Here is a 25,204-nt window from a genome sequence, read left to right on the forward strand (position 1 = left end):
CAAAGTAGTAGATGAGGTTTCTCATTTGGACAGCAAAATAACTGATGACTGCCAAAGTAGAGAAGATATAAAAAGTAAAGCATTTCTGAAGAAGAGAGATTTGTTAACATCGAATATAGATTTAAGAGCCAGGAAATCATTTCTGAAATTATTTGTAAGTAGTGTAGCCATGTATGGAAATGTAACAGGTAAGATAAACAGTTTAGACAAGAAGAGAATATTATAAGCTTTTGAAGATAGATGGGTAGAACACGTAACTAGTGAGGAAGTAATGAACAGAGCTGAAGAGAAAAGAAATGTCTGGCTCAACCTGCTTCAAAGAAGGGATCAGTTAATAGGACATATTGCATCAAGGGGGTCTCCAATTCAGTAGTGATGGGAAGTGTGTGTGGGGGGGAGGGACTGTAAAATCGTTGAGGGAGACCAACAGATGAATACAGTGAGCCTGAACGGATGTACGTTTCAAAGTTATTCAGAGATGAAAAGCGTTGCACAGAATAGAGTAGCACGGACAGTTTCATCACATCATTCTTCGGAGTGAAGCCCACAAAAACAATCTTAGTAAATATGTCTGAAATTCCTACATAAAATTGAAGAAATGATGCTGGTAGGAATTCTCCTATTGCAGAAATAGTCATAAAACACAGTCATGGAAGAGGAAGTTCCACTGTACCTCCAATAAACCCATAAATAAAATCAGGTAATGAACGAGAGCAATGTGTGGTTCTCAAGTCGCAACCAAAATTCATAAATGGGGAAAGGGTAGATGACCAGTCTTCTGAGTGCTCTGAGAGGACCAACCACGACTTCCTCTGCTGTGCTGATCCCTCCATCTGTGAGTTTTATTCACACACCGCGTCCTCAGTTATTTGCTGTCTGAGTTCTAGTCTTTGTTTTCCCCTACAATGTTTGGCCTCTATACCTCCCTCTAGCACGACTGAATGTATTACCAGATGTCTTAAGGCAACCTGTCATCGTGTCAATTCCTTCTCTCAGCGTTTTCCACACAATCCTTTCATACTTGGTTCTGTCGAATTATTTTACAGTATCGACCTGTATTGCTGATCCTATAACTCGTACGTTATTTTCTATTGCGATTTCGTTTTCTTATCAACCACAAATTTGGAACTCTGACCTTCTTCTCAGTACTCAGAAATTACTTTTAACCATTTTTGTATCCCGCCTGGGAGGCGGCGCGAGTGTAAGAGCAGGAAAAGGTGAAATCTCTCGGTACTGCAATGTGAACTAAAATCACCTTTACTTTAGCAACAAGAGTAATACATAATTTGCTCTGAGGTGCGAAGCTGAAGCGAAGTGTCCCGGCCGTCTGCTGTTGATCAAATGGGCTGAATCTGCAGCGGAGCTCGTAGATCTCAACAGCGCCTGCTAGATGGCGCTGCCGTCGGTGTCTCGTAGTAGTGCCAACTTAACTTACGCCGCGGCGTCGTAGCTATCGATACCACAACAACTGCCCGGCTCTACTGCGTGGCTGCCACGTAATCCTGATTGCTTATGCGTGAGAATTTTAGCACAGATCTAAACCCTTCTAAGTGAATTTGGGGCTGGCACTGACAAATAGATCCAGTTACCGAAGTTCCAGAGCGAGGTGTCGGCTGACGGCGCCCGCCGTGTTGGCAGGCATGATCGTGAGCTCGCACCTGTGGGGCTACGCGGCCGACACGTGGGGGCGCCACGCGGTGCTGTCGCTCACGCTGGGGCTCAACTTCGTCTGCTCCGTGCTGTCCGGCCTCATGCCCAGCCTCGCGCTGCTCATCGTCTTCAGGCTCCTCAGCGGCATCTGGTGAGTCCCCGCGTCCACGCGTCCCTCTCTGGGGATACACGCGGACTCTGCAGACTCGTGGAACCCAGATCGCTTTGTAAGTGGGTGGTCTCGGGCCTTCACGGTCTCGTAGCCCCGACAAGTGCCCACACATCCAAGAGCTTCCTGCCGAGTGCTCCTTGACCCACTATCAGGCGTTGCGTCACCACCGTGTCATTGCTGCCCTCTGCCATTTACACTCTAGTGGGTATTACAGTTTCGTCGGCTGGTCACGACACTAGAATGGCTATGAGCAACCTGGATCACTTTGACTGCTCTTGAACCCTGATGACCTCACACCAGTCAAATGGTTCAAATGGCTCTGAGCACTATGGGACTTAACATCTGAGGTCATTAGGCCCCTAGACTTAGAACTACTTAAACCTAACTAACCTAAGGACATCACACACATCCATGCCCGAGGCAGGAGGCGAACCAGCAACCGTAGCGGTCGCGCGGTTCCAGTCTGAAGCGCCCAGATCCGCTCGGTCACGGTGGCCGGCTCACACCATTCACTGACCCTGAACACATGACGTCAGATGCGACGTCACAAGACACGTTCCTGTCTATGACCTCATCATCACGCCGCCACAAGAAATGCCGTCCTTGCCATGACGTAATTCAGCTGAAGCTTAAACACTTTTTTAAAAAAAATTAAAGAGGAGACGTCGAAATACTGCAGTATCACCGAGATCTTTACTTTTTTTCGATAAATAATTGAGTTCGTACAGATACTTTTGAACATAGCACCATTTTACAATACCATGCATTCAAATTTCAAGCGCATGTCTTGAATCATGACGATGATGCCATCCTAGATAGGAAGCGTGGCTTATGCCAACACTTCTGACATATGTCCAGTGTTAATAACCGCATGTGATGGTGACAAGTTTCCTGGCCAGTGGAAGCGTTCCAACTTCCCCACAGCCATTCTACTCACAACACTCTCTGTATCGATGCTGGTCGACAGACTACGTGTAAAACGGGCTCTTGGATTCTCTTGTTGGAAAAGAACGCCCTCGGATTCCTTGAAGATTCGACACAGCCTTAAATCTAACGGCTGCTCCCCGAACTACCAGCCATGCGAACCCGACACGATCGTGTTGAATACTCAACGTCACACTATACAACGACAGAACGGTACGAAAATGACAAAGTCAATCTAGGAGCCATTGTTCTCTTCTGAACCTCCACGCACTGATCTACATCTACATCTACATTTATACTCCGCAAGCCACCCAACGGTGTGTGGCGGAGGGCACTTTACGTGCCACTGTCATTACCTCCCTTTCCTGTTCCACTCGCGTATGGTTCGCGGGAAAAACGACTCCCGGAAAGCCTCCATGCGCGCTCGAATCTCTCTAATTTTACATTCGTGATCTCCTCGGGTGGTATAAGTAGGGGGAAGCAATATATTCGATACGTCATCCAGAAACGCACCCTCTCGAAACATGTACAGCAAGGTACACCTCAATGCAGAGCGCCTCTCTTGCAGAGTCTGCCACTTGAATTTGCTAACCAACTCCGTAACGCTATCACGCTATCCGAATAACCCTGTGACGAAACGCGCCGCTCATACCACCAACGTGTCGCACAATTGGGACTCGTCTGGAAAGATGGAAAGAATTACTTCTTTTTGAAGCTGTGAAAAGCTTATGAAGTGCTAAAACATCTTTTACAAGCCTTAAATACACTACTGGCCATTAAAATTGCTACACCACGATCACGTGCTACAGACGCGAAATTTAACCGACAGGAAGAAAATGCTGTGATATGCAAATGATTAGCTTTTCGGAGCATTCACACAAGGTTGGCACTGGTGGCGACACCTACAACGGAAAGTTTCCAACCGATTTCTCATACACAAACAGCAGTTGACCAGCGTTGCCTGGTGAAACGTTATTGTGATGCCTCATGTAAGGAGGAGAAATGCGTACCATCACGTTTCCGACTTTGGTAAAGGTCGGATTGTAGCCTATCGCGATTGCGGTTTATCGTATCGCTCATTGCTGCTTGCATTGGTCGAGATCCAATGACTGTTACCAGAATATGGAATCGATGGGATTAAAAAAATGGTTCAAATGGCTCTGAGCACTATGGGACTCAACTGCTGTGGTCATAAGTCCCCTAGAACTTAGAACTACTTAAACCTAACTAACCTAAGAACATCACACACATCCATGCCCGAGGCAGGATTCGAACCTGCGACCGTAGCGGTCGTGCGGTTCCAGACTGTAGCGCCTTTAACCGCTCGGCCACTCCGGCTGGCGATGGGATTCAGGAGGGTAATACAGAACGCCGTGCTGGATCCCAACGGCCTCGTATCCCTAGCAGTCGAAATGACAGGCATCTTATCCGCATGGCTGTAACGGATCGTGCAGCCACATCTCGATCCCTAAGTCAACAGATGAGGACGTTTGCAAGACAGCAACCATCAGCACGAACAGTTCGACGACGTTTGCAGCAGTATGGACTATCAGCTCGGAGACCATGGCTGCGGTTACCCTTGACGCTGCACCACAGACAGGAGCGTCTGCGATGGTGTACTCAACGACGAACCTGGATGCACGAATCGCAAAACGTCAGTTTTTCGGATGAATCCAGGTTCTGTTTATAGCATCATCATGATCGCATCGGTGTTTGGCGACATCATGGTGAACGCACATTGGAAGCGTGTATTCGTCATCGCCATATTGGCGTATAACTCGGCGTGATGGTATGGGGTGCCATTGGTTACACGTCTCGGTCACCTCTTGTTCGCATTTCAGCAGATGTATGCACTATCGCATGTTGCAGGTCATTTACAGGCCTTTCTGGATACAGAAAATGTTCGACTGCTGCCTTGGCCAGCACGTTCGCCAGATCTCTCACCAATTGAAAACGTCTGGTCAATGGTGGCCGAGCAAATGGCTCATCACAATAAGCCAGTCACTACTCTTGATGAACTGTGGTATCGTGTTGAAGCTGCATGGGCAGCTGTACCTGTACACGCCGTCCAAGCTCTGTTTGACTCAATGCCCAGGCGTATCAAGGCCGTTATTACGGCCAAAGGTGGTTGTTCTGGGTACTGATTTCTCAGGATCTATGCACCCAAACTGCGTGAAAATGTCCAATGAATACCCGTTTATCATCTGCATTTCTTCTTGTTGTAGCAATTTTAATGGCCAGTAGTGTTTTATTGGAAACCAAGTCATTCTTGAAAACAACAAATCTTCTGTGGATGTTAAAATCGGACGGAAAGTTAAAAGTTGTCTTGTGAACTACAATTCTTCTTCTTTCGAAACTATTTTAACATTTTTAAAATGCAATCGCCAATCATCGCCTTATTTCTTGTCAAAATCATATGTAGATATTTTTGGAGTTTATGTCTCTAAGTGTCTAGCCATTTGTCACATCTACAGCTAACGGTACGTAAGAGTGTAATATGCAGTAGAGACCTGTTGTTATGTGACATAGAAATGAGATAAATTATTACTACTCGGTTGTTACAAATAAAACAGAGGAAAAAACTTGTTTTACTTTCACTTTCGTGGCTACGCGTTAAGTGCCAGTCTAACAGGCTACTACCTCGCTACCAGCCGTGTGTGTACGCTGGATTGGCACGTTTGCTTTTCCCCCCCCCAGGATCTGCGGTCCGTCGGCGGTGACGTACGCCTACCTGGGGGAGTTCCACTCGGACAAGACGCGAGCCCAGAGCATGGTCTACGTCTGCCTCTTCATCGCCGCCGCACTTCTGGTACAGCCAGGTCAGTACCGACACCCGCATGCATCCAGAGCCGATGTACCACTGTTCAGACGAGTGTGAGTTTTCTTCACAAAGAACTGACATCAACACGAGGAACGGTAAGCTAAAACTGTAGTTTCTGTCTGTCCATCCTTCTCCTGCGTTTCCGTAACAGCGGGCAAAAATGTAACAGGAGAATGCTCCACTGAACAATTTGAGACAGGAAACCTGGGTCGGAGAAGCCAGCTTACGGAGATATGGAATTAAACTTGTCTACCGCTCTGTCCAGCATTGCTCTTGCTCTTTCCCAGCTCATTTGCAACTAACATGCGTACAAGTTTACACGTACTGTACTGTTTATTGACACGTACATCCTTTATTTCCTGTAAGGAAACAAGGAGGGCGAGCCCGATTACGAGGAAGTCATGATGCACGCTTTGCTTACTTTATTTGTCCACAACGTGGCTCTCGCAGCCGGAGTGGCCGTGCGGTTCTAGGCGCTACAGTCTGGAACCGAGCGACCGCTCCGGTCGCAGATTCGAATCTTGCCTCGGGCATGGATGTGTGTGGTGTCCTTAAGTTAGTTAGGTTTAAGTAGTTCTAAGTTCTAGGGGACTGATGACCTCAGAAGTTAAGTCGCGTAGTGCTCAGACCCATTTGAACCATAACGTGGCTCTGTTGTGTCGTATTTACATTGTGCCGTGACAGAAGATGCTATGAATCAACTACTGCTATTAAGAGATGTTCAGTACAGTACGATGGAGCAGTACCGATGCAGTATTTCACGGTCGCTGGATTGGAAGGGGGGGTTATATACCATGGCCTGCGAGGTCACCTCACCTGAATCAAATGGTTCAAATGGCTCTGAGCACTGTGGGACTTAACATGTGAGGTCATCAGTCCCCTAGACCTAAGGACATCACACACATCCACCCGAGGCAGGATTCGAACCTGCGACCGTAGCGGTCGCGCGGTTCCAGACTGAAGCGCCTAGAACCGCTCGGCCACACCGGCAGGCTCACCTGAATCCCCTTGATTATTTCCTATGGGGATTCCTAAAGTCACTTGTGAATGAAACCCCAGTAGATAAGGAGATGGAATTAGTTGCCAGAATTGTAGGTGCCTGTGATGTGATTCGAAACACATTAGGGATATTTGTCAGGCTGAGTCAGAATCTCGTTCGCCGGTGTCACGTTTGCGTTGAAGTTGATGGCCGCAAGTTTCTAAGATCAGTACAAATGGTACGTTCATTGTGTCAGTGATGGTACGTGAAGTTAATTAATGTAAATAAAAAAGTATGCAGTAGTGTAGTTTTATTCCTATTATCTCCTTAATCTGTCTTCTCCGACGCGAGGTTCCCTAGCTTACATTGTTCAGAGGAACATCCTCTACGTCCATCTTAAATTTTTGCACGCTCTTGCGGAAACATCCTGTGCATTTCTTCTTCTATCTATCTACATCTCATGTTTCTATGTCCTCACTAATATGCGCAAGTAACTCACTCTGTTACGCTTTCAAGACCGAACCGCAGAACCGATTTTGATTAAGTTTGCTATGGAAGCATTTTGCACGTTGAAGAATAAGGTAGGCTACTTCAGAATGTGTGCAGTACACGGTACAATGACGAAAAAAACCGCAGCACCAAAAAAAAATGTAGAGTAAACTAGGTAACCTATTTAAGTGGTTAACCAGAGGTTAATGTAAGCGCGAGATAAACCACTGCAAATATTAAACGCTGGTACATTTCTAACCGGTTTAACCACCAGGACGTTGAATGTAAGCAGCCAAACGTGCATGATTGTGTTGCGCAGGTTCCAGATGTCAGTTTATGGGACGGAGTAACGCGCCTGGTGCACTTGGTCGGTCAGCGCACAGTTAATGCTGCTGGCGGGTGATGCTGAAGTTGTCGTCCGACGATGTGTCGTATGTGCTCGGCTGGAGGCAGATCTGGTAGTCGAGCAGGCCAGCGTAACACGTCGACATCTTGTAAAGCGTGTTGGGTTGCAACAGCGGTATGTGGGCGAGCAGGCCAACGTAACACGTCGATATCTTGTAAAGCGTGTTGGGTTGCAACAGCGGTATGTGGGCGAGCAGGCCAACGTAACACGTCGAGATCTTGTAAAGCGCGTTGGGTTGCAACAACGGTATGTGGGCGAGCAGGCCAACGTAACACGTCGACATCTTGTAAAGCGTGTTGGGTTGCAACAGCGGTATGTGGGCGTGCAGGCCAACGTAACACGTCGACATCTTGTAAAGCGTGTTGGTTGAAACAGCGGTATGTGGGCGAGCAGGCCGACGTAACACGTCAACATCTTGTAAAGCGTGTTGGGTTGCAACAGCGGTATGTGGGCGAGCAGGCCAACGTATCACGTCGACATCTTGTAAAGCGTGTTGGGTTGCAACAGCGGTATGTGGGCGAGCAGGCCAACATAACACGTTGACATCTTGCAAAGCGTGTTGGGTTGCAACAGAGGTATGTGGGCGAGCAGGCCAGCGTAACACGTCGACATCTTGTAAAGCGTGTTGGGTTGCAACAGCGGTATGTGGGCGAGCAGGCCAACGTAACACATCGACATCTTGTAAAGCGTGTTCGGTTGCAACAGCGGTATGTGGGCGAGCAGGCCAACGTAACACGTCGATATCTTGTAAAGCGTGTTGGGTTGCAACAGCGGTATGTGGGCGAGCAGGCCAACATAACACGTTGACATCTTGCAAAGCGTGTTGGGTTGCAACAGCGGTATGTGGGCGAGCAGGCCAGCGTAACACGTCGACATCTTGTAAAGCGTGTTGGGTTGCAACAGCGGTATGTGGGCGAGCAGGCCAACGTAACACATCGACATCTTGTAAAGCGTGTTGGGTTGCAACAGCGGTATGTGGGCGAGCAGGCCAACGTAACACGTCGATATCTTGTAAAGCTTGTTGGGTTGCAACAGCGGTATGTGGGCGAGCAGGCCAACATAACACATCTTGTAAAGCGTGTTGGGTTGCAACAGTGGTATGTGGGCGAGCAGGCCAACATAACACGTCGATATCTTGTAAAGCGTGTTGGGTTGCAACAGCGGTATGTGGGCGAGCAGGCCAACGTAACACGTCGAGATCTTGTAAAGCGCGTTGGGTTGCAACAACGGTATGTGGGCGAGCAGGCCAACGTAACACGTCGACATCTTGTAAAGCGTGTTGGGTTGCAACAGCGGTATGTGGGCGTGCAGGCCAACGTAACACGTCGACATCTTGTAAAGCGTGTTGGTTGCAACAGCGGTATGTGGGCGAGCAGGCCGACGTAACACGTCGACATCTTGTAAAGCGTGTTGGGTTGCAACAGCGGTATGTGGGCGAGCAGGCCAACGTAACACGTCGACATCTTGTAAAGCGTGTTGGGTTGCAACAGCGGTATGTGGCCGAGCGTTATCCTCTTGGTAATCATCCCTTGGAATGCTGGTCATGAATGGCAGCGCAACAGGTCGAGTCAGCAGACTGACGTACAAATTTGAGGTCGCGGTGCTTGGGGTAACCATGAGAGTGCCCCTCCCGTCATACAAAATCGCATCGCTGTCCATAACTCCAGTTGTAGACCCAGTGTGTGCGCGTAGCAGGCAGACTGGTTGGTTGCACGCCCTCAACTGGCCCTGTCGTAACCAACGCACGGCTGATATGGCGCGCGCCGCTATCCTGTGATCTTCTTTAGAGCGCGCGCTATAATCGATTATAGTTGGCTGTTCTGGTGCGGATGGCGCTCCGGTGGTGATTTGCTATTACACCGCTGGCGTGTGTTTGCGGTGGCCGGCGGAAAGCGAGAGGGGACTCGGTTTTCCGGGTACTGCACGGAACGTGAAGTTCGCTCTGCCTGACCTGCTGGTGACTACCGCTAAGGTTGTTGCGCCTCGCAATGTGAGCAGAGTGGTCTGGTGCCGAGGCGACTCGCCGCTGTGCTGGCCGTGCTGTGTTGATTGATTGGAGTCGCCGCACTTGTTCTGCCTGCCTGCCTGATGTGGAGGTCCGGTGGGGTCCTGTGATACTCTGGCGCAGAGCAACCAGTTGCTGTGTTATTCGGGGGAAATCCTTGGATAGTTTTCCTATAAGAACACATATTCCAATGGTAGCAGAGCGTGGTTCTCATCCACGGACCTCTGGGTTATGGGCCCAGCACGCTTCCACCTCCGTGACATGCTTCCCACAACTTCCCATCACTTACCCACCTTGGTTATGTTCTGTAACACACGACAGATAATATCAACACAAGATAAAATTCAAAAATCAAATAACAATATAACATCCCGACAGCACATGATAACCACGGCGCCATTAACTCGGGCGCTCTTAACAAGTGCCAGAAGCCAACATACACAAATCTTAATAAACAATTCTCGCTTCTTAAAACAAAACAATAAAAGCCAAGCGCACATGAGTTGTCAAACCACAGTCTTAGAAGTGGCTTAACGACACCAAACGCCACTATTCCACCAAGTTAATAATAACAGAGTGAGATAAAAATACAGAACATACCACTAAATGCTGTTACACAAACCACATTGACGAGATCCTGTTGTTCAGAAGACCACATATACAAAGCAGTAGTAATTCACTATGCGTATACTCAAATGCTTCAAATGACTCTGAGCATTATGGGACTTAACTGCGGAGGTCATCAGTCCCCTAGAACTTAGAACTACTTACATCTAACTAACGTAATGACATCACACACATCCATCTCCGAGACAGGATTCGAACCAGCGACCGTAGCGGTCTCGCGGTTTCAGACAAGCTCCTAGAACCGCTCGGCCACACCGGCCGGCATGCATATACTGCCCAAAATGGCCTTTCTTAGGCAGACTTTACCTAAGACATCAAATGCCAAATATACCATATACGAATGCAACTCCGGGCAGGTAACATGAACCACCTACGTGAATTGTTTCAGAAAGGAACAAACAGGCACCACCAAAAATAACTCTGAGCAGACTGGGTGGCCATCGACCCACTCAGCGGGATAACCAAAAACGATACTCCAGCTGAGCAAATAAATTGGTACCAACAAATATCGTAACGTGCCCCCCCCCCCCCCCCCCCCCACACACACACACAGCAAAAACTTCCAACAACGGCGTCTCACATCAGAATGAAGTTCAGAAACCGTTCCTGGAACTTCCAGTGGAAAATCTGACGAGCCAACCGAGCTCACACCCTAACATGGCAGACGACTCAAAAATTCAGCAACTAGTTGTCTCCGGACCAGAGTATCACAGGACCCCACCGGACCTCCACATCAGACAGGCAGGCAGAACAAGTACGCCGACTCCGATTAATCACCACCGCAGGGCCAGCACAGCGGCGAGTCGCCTCCGCCCCAGACCACTCTTCTCATACTGCGAGGCACAACCATAGCGCTAGTCACCAGCAGGTCAGGCAGAGCGAACTTTACGTTCCGTGCAATACCCGGAAAACCGACTACCCTTTCGCTGTCCGCCGGCTACCGTAAAAACACGCCAGCGACGTAATAGCAGATCACTACCGGAGCACCACCCGCACCAGAACAGCGAACTATAATCGATTATAGCGCTCGCTCTAAACAAGATCACAGGATAGCGGTGCGCGCCATATCAACGGCCGTTACTGACACTCAGGCAGAACCAGCGTCCATCAGAAAACAAAACACACATCCACCCTGCCCTTCTCTTAGCTCTCGCTTGACACTGCTGACGTCGCAAATGGCGGTCGTTTGGGATCAGTGGAACGCACGCTACAGGGCATCTGAATCGGAGCTGTCCCTGAAGCAACCCATTTGTAGCAGTTCGTTGTGCCACTGCGGTGCCAGCTGCTGCTGCAGATGCAGCGCGATGCGCGAGAGTCGCGTGCCGGACACGACGGCCTTCCCTCTCGGTAGTGACACGTGGCCGTCCGGAGTCCGGTCTGCTTGCGACCGTACATTCCGGTGGCCACCGCTGCCAGCAATCACGTTCAGTGGCTACGTTCTTACCAAGTCTTTCTGCAGTATCGCAGCAGGAAGATCCAGCTCCTCGTAGCCCCGTTACACGATCTCGTTCAAACTCACTGACGTGCTGATAATGGCTTCTTTGTCGCCTTAAAGGCATACTTGGCTAACGTCAACTCAGGTCCAGTCTCAAAGGTAACTATCGGTGGTATTCGAAGCAAATCTGATTTGCTCCCTCATAGTGGCGCTGCTAGTGCCAATCTTATGCGACTGGCGCGAAATTTGAGAAAAATCATCTTTCATATGTACGAACAAACCTACGTGTACGACGGAAAACTCCTTTTTCGTACTGCAATATTTTTTTCCGAGAGTGCATTTACTGATTTGAAGAGCATGACGCAAAATATGGCGACGTAATTACTATTTGCAAAAGCTGTAATCTCTTTCATTTCTGAGTTTTATCATATTTCTGAAAATGCTCTACACAGTGCGATTACAACAAGGGTTGCAAGCCTCTTGCATGTAAAACACTACCACACCATAACACCATCGCCTTCGAATTTTACTGTTGGCACTACACAAGCTGGCAGATGACGTTCACCGGACATTCGCCATACCCACACCCTGCCATCTGACCGCCATATTGTGTACCGTAATTCGTCATTCCACACAACGTTTTCCAACTGTCCGATCGTCCGATGTTTACGCTTCTTACACCAAGCAAGGCGTCGTGTTGCATTTACCGGCGTGATGTGTGGCTTATGAGCAGCCGCTCGACCATGAAATGCAAGTTTTCTCACCTGCCGCCTAACTGTCATAGAACTTGCAGTGGATCCCGATGCAGTTTGCAATCCCTGTGTCATGGTCTGGATAGATGTCTGCCTATTACACATTACGACCCTCTTCAATTGTCGGCGGTGTCCGTCAGTCAACAGACGAGGTCGGCCTGAACGCTTTTGTGCTATAAGTGTCCCTTCACGTTTCCACTTCACTGTTGTTGTTTTTGTTGTTGTTGTTGTTGTTGTGGTCTTCAGTCCTGAGACTGGTTTCATGCAGCTCTCCATGCTACTCTATCCTGTGCAAACTTCTGCATCTCCCAGTACCTACTGCAGCCTACATCCTTCTGAATCTGCTTAGTGTATTCATCTCTTGGTCTCCCTCTACAATTTTTACCCTCCACGCTGCCCTCCAATACTAAATTGGTGATCCCTTGATGTCTCAGAACATGTCCTACAACCGATCCCTTCTTCGGTCAAGTTGTGCCACAAACTTCTCTTCTCCCCAATCCTGTTCAATACCTCCTCATTAGTTATGTGACCTACCCATCTAATCTTCAGCATTCTTCTGTAGCACCACATTTCGAAAGCTTCTATTCTCTTCTTATCCAAACTATTTATCGTCCACGTTTCACTTCCATACATGGCTACACCCCATACAAATACTTTCAGAAAAGACTTGTTGACACTTAAATCTATACTGGATGTTAACAAATTTCTGTTCTTTCTTATATCCTCTCCGCCCACCATCAGTTATTTTGCTCCCCAAATAGCAAAACTCCTTTACTACTTTAATTGTCTCATTTCCTAATCTAATTCCCTCAGCATCACCCGACTTAATTCGACTACATTCCATTATCCTCGTTTTGGTTTTGTTGATGTTCATCTTATATCCTCCTTTCAAGACACTATCCATTCCGTTCAACTGCTCTTCCAAGTCGTTTGCTGTCTCTGACAGAATTACAATGTCATTGGCGAACCTCAAAGTTTTTATTTCTTCGCCATGGATTTTAATACGTAGTCCGAATTTTTCTTTTGTTTCCTTCACTGCTTGCTCAATATACAGATTGAATAACATTCGGGAGAGGCTACAACCCTGTCTCACTCCCTTCCCAACCACTGCTTCCCTTTCATGCCCTTCGACTCTTATAACTGCCATCTGGTTTCTGTACAAATTGTAAATAGCCTCTCGCTCCCTGTATTTTACCCCTGCCACCTTGAGAATTTGAAAGAGAGTATTCCACTCAACATTGTCAAAGTCTAAAAATGCTAGAAACGTAGGTTTGCCTTTCCTTAATCTAGCTTCTAAGATAAGTCGTAGGGTCAGTATTGCTTCCAATATTTCTACGGAATCCAAACTGATCTTCCCCGAGGTCGGCTTCTACTAGTTTTTCCATTCGTCTGTAAAGAATTAGCGTTAGTATTTTGCAGCTGTGGCTTATTAAACTGATAGTTCGGTAATTTTCACATCTGTCGGCACCTGCTTTCTTTGGGATTGGAATTATTATGTTCTTCTTGAAGTCTGAGGGTATTTCGCTTGTCTCATACATCGTGCTCACCAGATGGTAGTGTTTTGTCCACTTCACTATCAAATCGGAAACAGTAGACCTAGGGACGTTTAGGAGTGTGGAAATCTCGCGTACAGACGCATGACACAAATGACACGCAATTACCTAACCACGTTCGAAGTCCATGAGTTCCGCGGAGCGCCCCATTCTGCTCTCTCACGATGTACAGTGACTACTGAGGTCGCTGATATGGAGTACCTGGCAGTAGGTGGCAGCAGAATACACCTAATACTAAAAACGTATGTTTTTGGGGGTGTCCGGATACTTTTGATCACACCGTGTAATACTGGTCACCGATGTCACTTCTAAGGCTGGCTCAGCCTTTCTGAGCGACACTGTGGGCGGGACGGTGACTGTGGTGGGCGTGTCGGCAGGTCTGGCGTGGGCCATCATCCCGCAGCCCTGGGCCGCTCCCCTCGGCTGGATCACGCTGCGCTCGTGGCGCGTCTTCATCGTGGTCAGCGCGCTGCCCAGCGCCGCCACCTTCTTCGGCCTGTGGTTCCTGCTGCCGGAGAGCCCCAAGTTCCTGCTGGCCTCCGGCAGGCACGACCAGGCCATCGACGTGCTCCGCCGGATGTTCGCCGCCAACACCGGCCTGCCGCCGCGCGACTACCCGGTAAGACGAAAGGGCGGTGTCCGCTTCACACAGGCGACCTTCGCTTTATCTTTTTGTAACCGTAAACACAGGTGTTAATGGTAAATTCAATGTGCGAAAAAATAGCTGTGTATCCTCGGAGTCTTTTGCGGCGGCATGACTGCATAAAATCTTCTCGCCTTCCATGCTCGCGTCGTTTCAGCCCTCCTCCAATCGGTGCTAGCGGCCGTACACTACTAGCCATTAAAATTCCTACACCAAGAAGAAATGCAGATGATAAACGGGTATTCATTGGATAAAAATATTATACTAGAACTGACATGTGATTACATTATCACGCAATTTGTTTGCATAGATCCTGAGAAATCAGTACCCAGAACAACCACCTCTGGCCGTAATAACGGCCTTGATACGCCAGGGCATTGAGTCAGACAGAGCTTGGATGGCGTGTACAGGTACAGCTGCCCATGCAGCTTCAACCCGATACCACAGTTCATCAAGAGTAGTGACTGGCGTAATGTGACGAGCCAGTTGCTCGGCCACCATTGACAAGATGTTTTCAATTGGTGAGAGATCTGGAGGTAGGGTTTCACAGGGATCGAATGAAGGGTAGAGCCATGGGTCGTAACACATCTGAAATGTAACTTCCGCTGTTCAAAGTGCCGTCAATGCGAACAAGAGGGACGTGTAACCAATGGCACCCCATACCATCACACCGGGTGATACGCCAGTATGGCGATGACGAATACACGCTTCCAATGTGCGTTCATCGCGATGTCGCCAAACACGGATGCGACCATCATGATGTTGTAAACAGAACCTGGTTTCATCCGAAAAAATGACGTTTTCTCATTTGCGCACCCAGGTTCGTCGTTGAGTACACCATCGCAGGCGCTCCTGTCTGTGATGCAGCGTCAAGGGTAACCGCAGCGATGGTGCTGCAAACGTCGTGGAACTGTTCGTGCAGATGGTTGTTGTCTTGCAAACGTCCCCATGTGTTGACTCACGGATCGAGACGTGGCTGCACGATCCGTTACAGCCATGTGGATAAGATGCCTGTCATCTCGACTGCTATTGATACGAGGCCGTTGGGATCCAGTACGTTACCCCCCTGAAATCACCGATTCCATATTCTGCTAACAGTCATTGGATCTCGACCAACGCGAGCAGCAATGACGCGATACGATAAACCGCAATCGCGATAGGCTTCAATCCGACCTTTGTCAAAGTCGGAAACGTGACGGTACGCATTTCTCCTCCTTACACGAGGCATTACAACAACGTTTCAACAGGCAAAGCTGGTCAACTGCTGTTTGTGTATGAGAAATCGGTTGGAAACTTTCCTCATGTCAGGTGTCGCCACCGGCGCCAACCTTGTGCGAATGCTCTGAAAAGCTAATCATTTGCATATCACAGCATTTTCTTCGTGTCGATTAAATTTCGCATTGTAGCACGTCATCTTCGTGGTGTAGCAATTGTAATCGCCAGTAGTGCAATTTTAGGTATATAAGCGGGAAATAGGGCCAGCCGGGTCAGCCAGTAGTTTCAGTCTTGACGACGATGGCAGGGCTAGCCGTCGAATGCTCGAGAATTTTTTGTAACTGACGTGGCTTGATAGCCCAGAAGACGTTATCCAAACACGTTTGTTAAACGGAGGTTCCACTGTCCAATTGGAGTATCGGTAGAATAGGTCGGTCCCAGGTGCAAGGACATGGCGGGGGGCAGGAAACTGTAGTGTACGTGACGTCATAGCCTTGTACACCATGATGAAAAAAGTCAAAGGCTTGCAATACGAACATATGCAGATGACGGCAGTATCGCATACACAAGGTATATAAGGGCAGTGCATTGGCGGAGCAGTCATTTATATTCATGGGATCACGTGAAAGCCGGCCGGAGTGGCCGAGCGGTTCTCAGCGCTACAGTCGGGAACCGCACGACCGCTACGGTCGCAGGTTCTAATCCTGCCTCGGGCATGGATGTGTGTGATGTCCTTAGGTTAGTTAGGTTTAAGTAGTTCTAAGTTCTAGGGGACTGATGACCTCAGAAGTTCAGTCCCATAGTGCTCAGAGCCATTTGAACCATTCACGTGAAAAGTGTCCGAAGTGAATGTGGCCGCACGGCGGGAATTAGCGGACTTGTAATTCGGAATTGTAGTTGGAGATAGACGCATGCGACATTTCACTTAGGAAATCGTTAGGAAATTCAATATTTCGCTATCGAAAGTGTCTAGTGTGTACCTGTTGTTGTGGTCTTCAGTACTGAGACTGGTTTGATGCAGCTCTCCATGCTACTCTATCCTGTGCAAGCTTCTTCATGTCCCAGTACCTACTGCAGCCTACATCCTTCTGAATACGCTTAGTGTATTCATCTCTTGGTCTCCCTCTACAACTTTTACCCTCCACGCTGCCCTCCAATACTAAATTGGTGATCCCTCGATGTCTCAGAACATGTCCTACCAACCGATCCCTTCTTCTAGTCAAGTTGTGCCACAAGCCCCTCTTCTCCCCAATTCTATTCAATACCTCCTCATTAGTTATCTAATCTTCAGCATTCTTCTGTAACACCACATTTCGAAAGCTTCTATTCTCTTCTTGTCTAAACTATTTATCGTCAACGTTTCACTTCCATACATGGCTACACTCCATACAAATACTTTCAGAAACGACTTCCTGACATTTAAATCTATACTCGATGTTAACAAATTTTTCTTCTTCAGAAACGCTTTCCTTGCCATTGCCAGTCTACATTTTATATCCTCTCTACTTCGGCCATCATCAGTTATTTTGCTCCCCAAATAGCAAAACACCTTTACTACTTTAAGTGTCTCATTTCCTAATCTAATTCCCTCAGCATCACCCGACTTAATTCGACTACATTCCATGTGTGCGCCTAGAACAGCAAATTTCAGGTATTACCTCTCACCCATGGACAGCACAGTGGTCGATGGCCTTCATTCAACGACCGAGAGCAAGGAGGCTTGAGTGCAGTTGTCAGTGCTAACAGACAAGCAACACTGCGTGAAATAGCCGCAGAAATCAATGTGGAACGTACGACGAACGTATCCTTTAGGACAGCGGCACGAAATTTGGACAACTGACTCTTTTGCTAACGGCACGACATTGTCTGTTTCAAATGGCTTTGAGCGCTATGGGACTTAACTACTCAGGTCATGAGTTCCCTAGAACTTAGAACTACTTAAACCTAACTAACCTAAGGACATCACACACATCAATGCCCGAGGCAGGATTCGAACCTGCGACCGTAGCAGTCGCGCGGTTCCGGACTGAAGTGCCTAGAACCGCACGGCCACCACGGCCGTCACGACATCGTCTGTCGCGACGCTCTTGGGCTCGTGACGATACCGGCTCGACCCTAGACGACTGGAAAACCGTGGCCTGCTCACATCAGCCCTGATTTCAGTTGTTAAGAGCTGATTGTAGTGTTCGAGTGTGGTGCAGATCCCAGAAAGCCATGCACCAAAGTTGTCAACAAGGCACTATGCAAGCTGGTGGTAGCTCCACAATGGTGCGGGCTGTGTTATATATGGAATGGACTGGATCCTTTGGTCCAACTGAACCATTCTTCGACTGGAGATGATTATGTTCGGTTGCTCAGGGACCATTTGCGGCCTGCGGAGGGGTAGCCGCACGGTCCGAGGCGCCTTGCCACGCTTCGCGCAGCTTCCCCCATCGGAGGTACGAGTCCTCCCTCGGGCATGGCCGTGTGTATTGTCCTTAGCGTGAGTTAGATTAAGTACTGTGTAAGACTAGAGACCCATGACCTCAGCAGTTGATCCCATAGGAACTTACCACAAATTCAAAAAAAAAAAAAAAAATGGCTCTGAGCACTATGGGACTTAACATCTATGGTCATCAGTCCCCTAGAACTTAGAACTACTTAAACCTAACTAACCTAAGGACATCACACAACACCCAGTCATCACGAGGCGGAGAAAATCCCTGACCCCGCCGGGAATCGAACCCGGGAACCCGGGCGTGGGAAGCGAGACAAATTCCAAATTTCAAATAATTTGCAGCCATTCATGGACTTCATTTTCCCAAACAACGATGGAACTTTTATGGATAACAATGCGCCATGTCACCGGACCACAGTAGCTTGCGATTCGTTTGAACAAAATTCTGGACAGTTCCGGGCAATGATATCGCCCAACATTAATCTCATCGAACATTTTTCATGGAATATAATCGAGAGGTCATACAATGTAAGCAGCTCGCCGTTTTACCTCCGAGGATGTCTCCCGCAGTTGGAGACGAAACGTCATGAGACAGTTTTATACTTCGACCACGGCCTATCAGCTCGGAAGTTTTAAGTGAAGGGAATCGAGAGGTCAGTTCGTACACAAGATCATGCACCGGCTGGCTATACCTTCGCAAGGATGGACGGCTATAGAGACAGAATGGCTCAGTATCTCTGCAGCAGGTTTCCAGCCACTTGTTGAGTCGATGCCTCGTCGACTTGCTGCACTATCCCGGGACAAAAGGGGTCCGACACGATATTAGCAGGTGTGCCATGACTTTTCACACCTCGGTGGATATTGTAGGCTGCGTGATTTCGTGTTACGTTTCCTGTTTCGCTGTTTCCGACGATGGTCGCTGCGCGTGAGGTTGATGCGTGTAAACCAGCCGCCGTCGCCATCGCGAGCAGCTCGCTGACGTTACCGGGCAGTCGAGTGTGTCCACTGCAGAACTCTACAATCACGAGTTTGTTGAAGTCTGCTCACGCGCAGAAACGCGGAACTGTAGAGTTGTCAGCTGTCACCAACTGATCTGCTTACAGGTTATGTAGCTCTTATATGTTCACTATACTGCACATGAATTTTTGACGTACTTTGAAACGTCCCCTTTGAAAATTTATACAGGACTGTGCTTAAACTGACACACAATATTTTTAGCGCAACGCAATCTGACTTTCAGAAATCCCTACAAAACAATGGCCCTGACTAACATTAACCTGTACCTTTCACAAATCACTTACCTCACAAAAATCTTCGTTACTGGAACTACTGCAATACAGCGAGCGCCACTACTGCCAGCTAAATAAAAGATTCAAACTACTGAAGGCACTAACTACTGATAGGCATAGTTAGCAAATGAAAGATTTTAATAGAGAACAAACAATGTATTTACCTTAATAATCATCAAAGTCATAATATATACAGCAGTTCATGACATCCATTTTTACAAATTTCAAAACTCCGCCATTTCTCTCCCACATCCACCACTGCTGGCGGCTCACCTCCAACTGCGCAACGCTACGCGCTGTTCACATCCAGCTGCCGCTGCCCAACACTACAATGGCAGACAACAATGCAAACTAGCCACAGACTGCACACAGCACAGCCAGTGATTTTCATACAGAGCGCTACGTAACGTTGCCAATAAGAAAACATAAACAGCCTACTTACATAGCCCCCATGCTCCCCACAAAAAATTTTACAAATTGTTTTGGGCAGTGGCCAATAATGATTTGAAAAAAATTTTTCGTAATTACAATAAGAAAGATATCAAATGCACAGACTTATTTATACAATGTTGGTCAAAAGCTAAAATTTTCTCACAGTCCATGAAGACAGTCCAGATTGTTCATCACAGTAAAATTTCAGTGTTTTTTTTTTTTCAAAGTCTGAGCAGTAAAAGACAATTCACACGGAAGTAGTGGATTTCCATGCAGTCTTGAAGAAGTAGTGTTATCCTTCCAACTGAAAGACAGTGCTGACTCTTGACATGCTGACAGGTAATGGGCCACAAGGGAGCAAACCCACAGCAGAGTCATTCGACATTTTGAAGAAGATTGGTAGGTAGGTCATCACAGAGCAGACCCACTGTAGTCCTGGTAGAGAGTATGGTATTGGTGGGCCACCAGAGGTGCAGACCCACTGCAGTCCTTGTAGAAATAATGGTATTGGTGGGTCATCAAAGATGCAGACCCACTGTAGTCCTTGTAGAGATTGTGGTATTGGTGGGCCACCAGAGGTGCAGACCCACTGTAGTCCTTGTAGAAATAATGGTATTGGTGGGTCATCAGAGATGCAGACCCACTGTAGTCGTTGTAGAGATGGCCAGCAGCCATCTGTTGTGACTGTGCAGGTGCACAATCACCATTGAAGAGTCTTGCAGTCAATATAGCAAGTCCATAATCACCACTTGTGCACTCACAAAGTTTTTGGACTTGTCCTTAGAACCAGCAATGCTGTTATCCAGTCCCTTGCTGAATTATTAACACACGTGCAAACACTAACAGTCCCAACTTCTCACATATTGTCTATATACTATGACCAACAGAAACGTGTGCAGTGAAATGTAACTAACAAGTTAATAATATGATGAACTGGTATCAATTACAATTTTATAACATAAGAATACAATTACAAAGGTACAAAATACATCATTAAAGAACATAACAATACAGATAACATTTGTAGTACAGGCTTTACAATAGAATCGAAATAACATATACATCAGTGTTACAGGAATTATGACATGAGTACATACATAAAAGATCAGAATAACTTTTGAAATATCAACTTTACACATGGGCATTAAAACAAAACAGAATAAATAATGTCTAAGCATATTTACAAAGAAAATAACATAATATTAATACAAAGTATATTTGAGGATAACAGTATTCCTCATCATAGTTCATGTAGCTGAGTATTAGAAAAATTCTACAAAATAAGTCTTATCAGATAAACATATAAAGACAGGAAGAACATAAATACACAAGGGTACCCAAACACATAGTGGGATAACACAAAAGGAAAGGACAGGGTTCATTTTCAGTGTAACATTTGGTACTGCAGTCCCACCCAAAACTTCATTCCATAGATCGTTCCTCTTATTTCGACATTTGCTCCAGCCAAAAAAAAAAATTCTATCCAAGCGTGCTTTCTGTATTTTTCTCGTATAACCTCTCAGTGTATTTCTTCAAATTCATCGCAACTCATTCTCTTATAGGCTACCCCCTCTTAAGCTAACTTAAATCTACTGAGCTCAGATGCTAAACTGAGGGATGAGGCAATGCAGCAGCATAAAACAATTAACACGAACAGCAATGACAAAAATTTCAAATTGGCAAAGTAAGCAACAATATTACAACTAATATGCAATGAGCAGCAAACAAGAAAAATAAATCAGTAATAAACTGGCTTAGCAGAGTAACACAAAGTCAAATTCAGTAACACTATGCCTGGCAAACAGCAGTAACTTATACCTAAACATGACATAGCTCAAGCAGAAAAAATATTACAGTAAAAACAACAATGCAGATAAGGGAAATGTATATTCACATCTTAATGTCTATGTAATTAAAGTGGTGCACCACAACTTATTCTACGAAAAATATTACCAAGTAGTTGAAAAGAAAATTATGTATGCAAGTCCTGTGAAGGGAAATGTCTTTTTGTGCTCCTTCGGTTTTTTTTAAAGTTATTGTTTACTGGATCTGTAGGCATAATATATCTATATTAGTACATTCATAAAATTTTATTTTAAACAATGCCGCAGTGCAGCTAGAAACTAGATATTAAAGAAAATGAGCAAATAAATACATAAAGCAAGCCATATGGCATTTCTCTCAACTAGAAAGACAGTAGTCATAATCAGGTGTATAGACATAAAAATATTTCTCGTCATTTCATTAGGCATTGCAGTAAATATCATAAATTAAGAGCTCCACAGTGTTATCATGTTTTCAAGTTTGAGGGAGTTGTATTTACGATGCTTTCTACAAAGGAATGTCAACAGCGTGGAAATGGCCTCCCATTTTTTTTCTACCTGTGCCTCTGGAACGGCACACCCTAATGGCTTTTTCTCCAGGCATCTGACACAGCTGGGTGCCCACGACGCATTACGTGCAGGTGGTCACTTAACTTACTTACGAAAATATTTACAACAGCAGTTTCCGCTACAGTGACAGTATCATATAAAAATATTTCACAGTTCAAGAATTTGCGTTACAGATCTGAAGAAACAAAATCCTATAAATATAACAATGTCCAAAAAATTTTCGCCGGCATTGTGATACATTCACGCATTTACACACATTTCATAACTCTTAAAGTACGATTCTTGGTTTCCAACAACCTTTTTCACAAACCAGAGTCCCTAAACACTTATTCCTTACCTTATTCGTCGACACTTCTTCAATATTTCATCATAACAGATACGTAACTTAATCAAATAACTCATATAGCATCAGCTTATTAATCATAAACATACCGCAACAGCATAATACACATAGTCATCGTAATAATAACATCAGAACACCTCAGTCAACTCTCACAATCGTCGTAGCTTCCTCCAATAATTAAAAAAAAACTCTGCTCATGTCAAAAGTGTCATCTGCCTCAAACGTACTTTAAAAATCGTGATCCCATACCAAATACATCATTCAAAGCTCTCATAATATCACAATGGGTCCAAAAAAATATGAACAGTTCACAAAGTACAGACAAAATACAATTTTGCAAGTGTGAAGTTACCCAACTGTGTAATTGTGTATACATGTGTCACTGATGTAGTAAAAAAATGTTTGTCTCTCTGTTAAATAATCAGATGGCTGTGTAATTCTGTGTTGGAGAAATATGGTACCGATGTGTAAAGTTGTATAAGCAAATACCATATTAGCTAGGGATCCTTGTGCTTGCCAAACACATGGTACACAAAGTAAGCGTGTACCCCCCTGAGGATTATTGTAATTGTACCCTCAGGTGTTACAGATTACAGCAATGGAATGAAATGTATCACAGAAAACTTTCTTTGTAATTCAAAAATCTTTAAAAATAAATGTTTTAAGCACAAAATTAATCACTCAAATACGTGTCCTGTAGCGCTAAATGTGCGTCTTGCTGTAAGATAATCTCTGTGGAAGTGTCGTAGTTATTGTCCTCTGAAAGCTAAGTTCTGCAGAAGTCAATGTACTTACCTCATGATAAACAAAAGTGAAACGCTTTGCGTATAGATATCTTAGTTATTACACTTATTGTTGTGATGAAGAAATTACTGTGCTGTAACGTATTGTTGTGCTATGGAAAAGGCTGTCTCATTGTAGCTATACCACAAAAGTTACTATTAAACATGTTTTACTTTCTAGAAGAATTCAGAAAAACTGTGCAGATATAAAACAGATACACCGCAAAAGCAACATTGTAAATTGTCACTCATTAGTAGCGACGTGATAAAATCGTGTAGCTGTCACATAAACTAACCACTGTCTCATCTGGTATCTCACAGAAAGTACTTTAAATCCAGAATGTATTTTCAAGTAAACCAAAATGTTGCATTAGAATCTCATTAGCAGTACCAGTATATGTTCTAAGTATGTGAGCCTTATAGTCGTTACGTAATCGTGCAACTAACAAGCAAGAATGTACACACACAATAACACTGTGTCATCTGTTTGCAATAACAATGCATTCGTAATTTCTGTTTAAATAAGTTCTCTTGGTTCTTGAGTGGATATTGAACTTCAAAACACTGTTGCATGTTAACAGTTTCTCAGTGTGACAAATTGTACAAGTAGCGTGAAGTGAAAATTGCAAAGACTAAGTTAAAAAGCAGATTATCTGTCAATAAATGGTTTTACATGTGAAATGTGGTGTAGCCCTTTGCTCTTCCTAGTACGCAGAGTTTCAACTTTAACACAATTATCATGTGGTATACGTCGGTAAAGAATACTGGAATTTTTCTCAAGGTTAGTGTCTATGTTATTTTTCTCTGAGCCAGCCGGCGCACACGGCAGCCTCCGGTGCGAGTCATTGTCTGTTCCTTTGTTGGCGCGCGTCGTTATTGGGATTTGGAGACCTAACTTCAACAAATTCACCGTGACGAGAGGGCCCTGCCCTGTTTAAATCCAGCCAGTTCTGATGCAGTTCAGGTCTGTCGTTACGGTCATATCGTCTGTCGTCATGTCGGTAGATTCCATAGTTTCTTTCTTGTCGGTCACGTGGTGGAGAATTTCTCCCTGAATCGTAACTGCGCACTGAACTGTTGCGTCTGAAGTTATTCTGTCTCCCTTGATAATAATTGTTTTGGTTACCATATTGTCTGTTTCTATGATTGTCTCTGTCATATTTATTACTACGTAAATGTGATCTTTTTCTGTAACTATTACTATGCCATTGGTTGTCATATGGGTGGTGTCTGTTTTGTTCACGATTTGCGTTGTAAGAATAGCCTTGTTGTGTCCAGTCATTATTTATATCATCGCGGAATTGTGACGGATGTGACCTGTAATTGTTGTGCATCTGCTTTCGCGTTCCGCGATTGTCAGTGTCAATTTCCAGTTCTAGTAAGAGCCCCTGAAAAGCTTCAATGACGTCTTTGCAACGTCCTGCCAAAATAATATTTCTTAAATGTTCAGGCAATTTGATTAAGAAAATGCGGATGAGCTCTGAGGGGCTGTGTGGGTTTGACAGGTACTGATTCTTGTGCAACATGTCTTCAAAATATTTCACAAGACTGGAAAATTCAGATTGTTCGAAATGTTTCATCATTATGATGCCATGTTTTACTCGGTCTTGTGTGGCTTGAGACCAATATGCTGAGAGGAAGGCATGATAAAAATCCCCTTCACTGTGACAATCGTGAATGACCGATCGCATTCTTACAGCTGGTTCATTCTCCAAGTAGCCACACATAAATTCTAATCTGTGCTCAAACGACCAGTTGGGAGGAAAACAATGAGAGAATTGATGGAGCCATGCTTGTGGATGAATGTCGTTGCCAGAATTCTTAAATGTTTTAAATTTACGTGTAGTAATGAACAGC

General features: G+C 45.7%; 1 protein-coding gene across 1 annotated transcript in view; it reads left to right on the plus strand.

The window, feature by feature from the left end:
* The window catches only part of LOC126109788 (synaptic vesicle glycoprotein 2A-like), a 74,721-nt gene that overhangs the window by 18,449 nt on the left and 31,068 nt on the right, over window positions 1-25,204 (plus strand). The window contains exons 3-5 of the mRNA XM_049914846.1: window positions 1,639-1,801; window positions 5,444-5,565; window positions 14,191-14,432. Of these exons, the coding sequence (XP_049770803.1) occupies window positions 1,639-1,801; window positions 5,444-5,565; window positions 14,191-14,432 (527 nt within the window). The remainder of the gene's footprint in view (window positions 1-1,638; window positions 1,802-5,443; window positions 5,566-14,190; window positions 14,433-25,204) is intronic.

Source organism: Schistocerca cancellata, chromosome 12 (genome assembly GCF_023864275.1).
Source record: "Schistocerca cancellata isolate TAMUIC-IGC-003103 chromosome 12, iqSchCanc2.1, whole genome shotgun sequence".
In the NCBI taxonomy this organism is placed as follows: domain Eukaryota; kingdom Metazoa; phylum Arthropoda; class Insecta; order Orthoptera; family Acrididae; genus Schistocerca; species Schistocerca cancellata.